Genomic DNA, 3,169 nt, shown 5'->3' with positions numbered 1-3,169 from the left:
AAGCTTGTGACGTATCAGGTTCCAGTTCCCTCTCAATTTCATTCTGGAAATAGTATTGTTGATCTATGCCCTACTCTAGATCCACAGGATTCTCTATCTATTCAGATATTAAATCACTATCCCTTTTCCTATAATATGTGTTTAGAGAACTTTATAAATTTTTTGATGATTTTGTATTCATTCTTACTAGTTTAAGGAACTTTAATCTGTTGACTGAGTTTGTTTGTCCATGGCACTTTTGCTGTATTTTCCTCTTTTTCATATAGTTTTTTTCCTATCTATCTATATCTATATCTATATCTATATCTGTATTTATATCTATCTATATATATCTATATCTATATCTATATCTGTATTTATATCTAGTTAGATATATCTATATCTGTATTTATAGATCTCCAGAGTAATATCCACAGAATGAAAGATGTGCTGAAATCAGCTTTTAATTGATGGTTCAATTTTTCATTAAACATGGCCTCTACCTCAGAACTGATTCAAGATCTCCAAAAAGAGCTCATCTGCCCCATATGCAGGGAATACTTCACAAACCCAGTGACCATTGAATGTGGACACAATTTTTGCCATAGTTGCCTCAATAGTAGCTGGCAGCAAGGTCCAACCGCTTTCTCCTGTCCAGAGTGCAGAAGTGTCTCCCAGATTCAGGATTTTCAAGTCAATGTGCAACTTGGTAAACTGGCAGCCTTTGCCAAAGAACTAAGACTCCATTATTTGGAGTGCCCCGATGGACGTGACAAGTGTGAGGTACATCAGAAATTGGAGAAGCTATTCTGTGAAGATGACCAGAAGCCAATTTGTGTGTCCTGTTCTCAATCCCAGGAGCATGAGGCTCACCAACTCTTTTGCATAGATGAGGCTGCTGAGAACTTCAGAAAGAAACTCCATGGAACTGTGACTGCTTTGTGGAGGGAAACCAAAAACACTATGCGACAAGTGGCCACTGAGAAGGCTAAGCTGGCATTCATCGAGAAGGAAAAAGAAATTCAAAAGAAGCACGTTTTGTCTGAATTCCAGAAAATTGAACGATTTCTAAATGAGGAGAAGGATACATATCTATCAAAATTTGAAGCAGAATCGACAGCCAATTTAGAAGGCCTGAACAAGAGAATTAATGCATTGTTCGTCTATCATCAAGAATTAAGGAGGAGAAGCAAAGAGTTAGAGGAGGAGTGTAAGAAACCAGATTTGGATTTGCTCCTGAATGTGGAAGAAGTGTTAAGGAGGAATGAATCTGTACTGCAAAAGGAAATAGGAACCTTTAAGATGTTCATGGCTATCCCTTCCATTACTGGTTTTATGAAAAAAATTTTCAAATTTAAAGTGAACATCACTCTGGATTGCAAAACAGCTGACCCAGGTATAATCATATCCGAGGATATGAAAACTATGAGATATGGAGGTGTCCAAGAAGAAGCACTAGACAATAATGGGAGATCGACAGATTTCGTGCAAGTCCTTGGTACTCAGTCTTTTATTTCAGGGAGACATTACTGGGAGGTGCAGGTGTCAAATAACACTGTGTGTTGTTTTGGCATCTGTAAAATATCAAAAGAGTCTAAAGACTTGTTTGTACTTAGAAGTGCGCTGAAACACAATTCTTACTTACTTTATGCCATGCCCTACCTTAATCTTTGTTCCCAAGTCCATAGAACATACTGCATGATCAATGTGTGCAACTTAAAGGTTGGCATCTTCCTTGACTATGAACGTGGAGAGATATCATTTTATGATGTGAAAAATAAATGTCTAATGTATACTTTCCCTACCACTTCATTTTCAGGACCTCTCAGGCCATTCTTTAGTCTTTCTAACAAAGTATTGACAAATGATTCAAACGATTATTCTCTCACAATCTGTTCCTAATTGAGAGAAATCAAGGACCACACATTTATTGGCCAATGAACTTCTGGTAAGATTAGATCAACTCTAATTACTTAGCAGTTAGTAAGGATTCCAACAAGCTATATCTATATTTATATCTATATCTATCTATCTATCTATATATATCTATATCTATATCTATATCTATATCCCTGTCACTCATTTTCTGACTTCTTTCTTTTTACTGAGGGATACACCCCAGGCTAGATTTAGAAGCTATTTCAGCTTTCTGACATATTAGGGAAATTAAAAGTTTTCTAATCTGAGTTACTAAGTTGAGTACCCTATGAGGGGACTAGAGAAGCCCCAGATATGTTTCAGTCCCCCTTCTATTAGGCTCAATACCATCTTTCTCTTGTTCCCTTACTAGTACTCCATTCCATTCTCAGATTTGGGCTGCTATTTTTATATGGTAGGGAGAGGTCAAAGAAAGTAGAGAAGAAGAATTTCTGTTATCTGGGGCTCCATGAAATAGGGACAGGCCAAAGTCAGGAAAAAAAAAATTTCAGTTTTTCCCCTCCTCCTCTTTACATGGTTGGATAAAGTCTAATTTATTGCTGGATAGAGCGCATTTAAAGGATAGGATGTTCTTTAAAATTATCTATTAAAAAACAAAGATATCTTGATAGTTGCTAGGCATATACCTGCTTGTTATCTTTTTATTTCTGCAAGGACTATGATCTCTGATATTGTCATATGATGTTGTCATCATTTTAAGGATGATAATTATTTTCTAATAAATCATATTTCCACAAGGTTCTCTATGCTTTGTACTTTGAATTCAAAGGTAATTTTTCTGTATTGGGCATAAAATTACCTTTTTTAAAAAAATAGTTAATGTAATTAATCTACCAACTTACCACCATTACTCTAGTCACATATAACAAACATGGCAGAAAGCATGTATTTTGAATCCAATTGTGCTTTAAAAAATCAACTGCATAATACTCTTTAAAGTAAATATTAATTACCAGACCATATTTAAATTTTTTTAAGAAAAGATACAAGACTGAAAGAAATACCTATAACTTTGGATAAATTATTTAGCACAAAATAAATTTCAGTTACTCTAAATCATTGTTCCATGTATTTAACCTACAGTATTAAGAATTGCAATGTATTCAAAAATATGATAAATAAAAATTCTGTTTGCCACTTTACCTCTCTTTGCTGATGTAGGCATCAATTGAGAGTTTTTTCATAATAGTCTTTCTCTGAATCCTGGTTCAGATAGAGCTATTTTCTATTCTATAGGGCATCTTTTTATAGT

General features: G+C 34.7%; 1 protein-coding gene across 1 annotated transcript; it reads left to right on the top strand.

Moving 5' to 3' along the window:
• The first annotated feature begins 370 nt into the window (after window positions 1-370).
• LOC127545987 (probable E3 ubiquitin-protein ligase TRIML1) lies at window positions 371-1,922 on the top strand. The gene has a single exon (XM_051973462.1). The coding sequence runs from the start codon at window positions 472-474 to the stop codon at window positions 1,879-1,881; it is 1,410 nt and encodes a 469-aa protein (XP_051829422.1). The 5' UTR covers window positions 371-471; the 3' UTR covers window positions 1,882-1,922.
• The last annotated feature ends 1,247 nt before the right edge of the window (window positions 1,923-3,169 follow it).

This window comes from Antechinus flavipes, chromosome 1 (genome assembly GCF_016432865.1).
Source record: "Antechinus flavipes isolate AdamAnt ecotype Samford, QLD, Australia chromosome 1, AdamAnt_v2, whole genome shotgun sequence".
Classification (NCBI taxonomy): domain Eukaryota; kingdom Metazoa; phylum Chordata; class Mammalia; order Dasyuromorphia; family Dasyuridae; genus Antechinus; species Antechinus flavipes.
The sequence above is the reverse complement of the archived record's forward strand: the minus strand, read 5'-3'. Positions and strand labels throughout refer to the sequence as shown.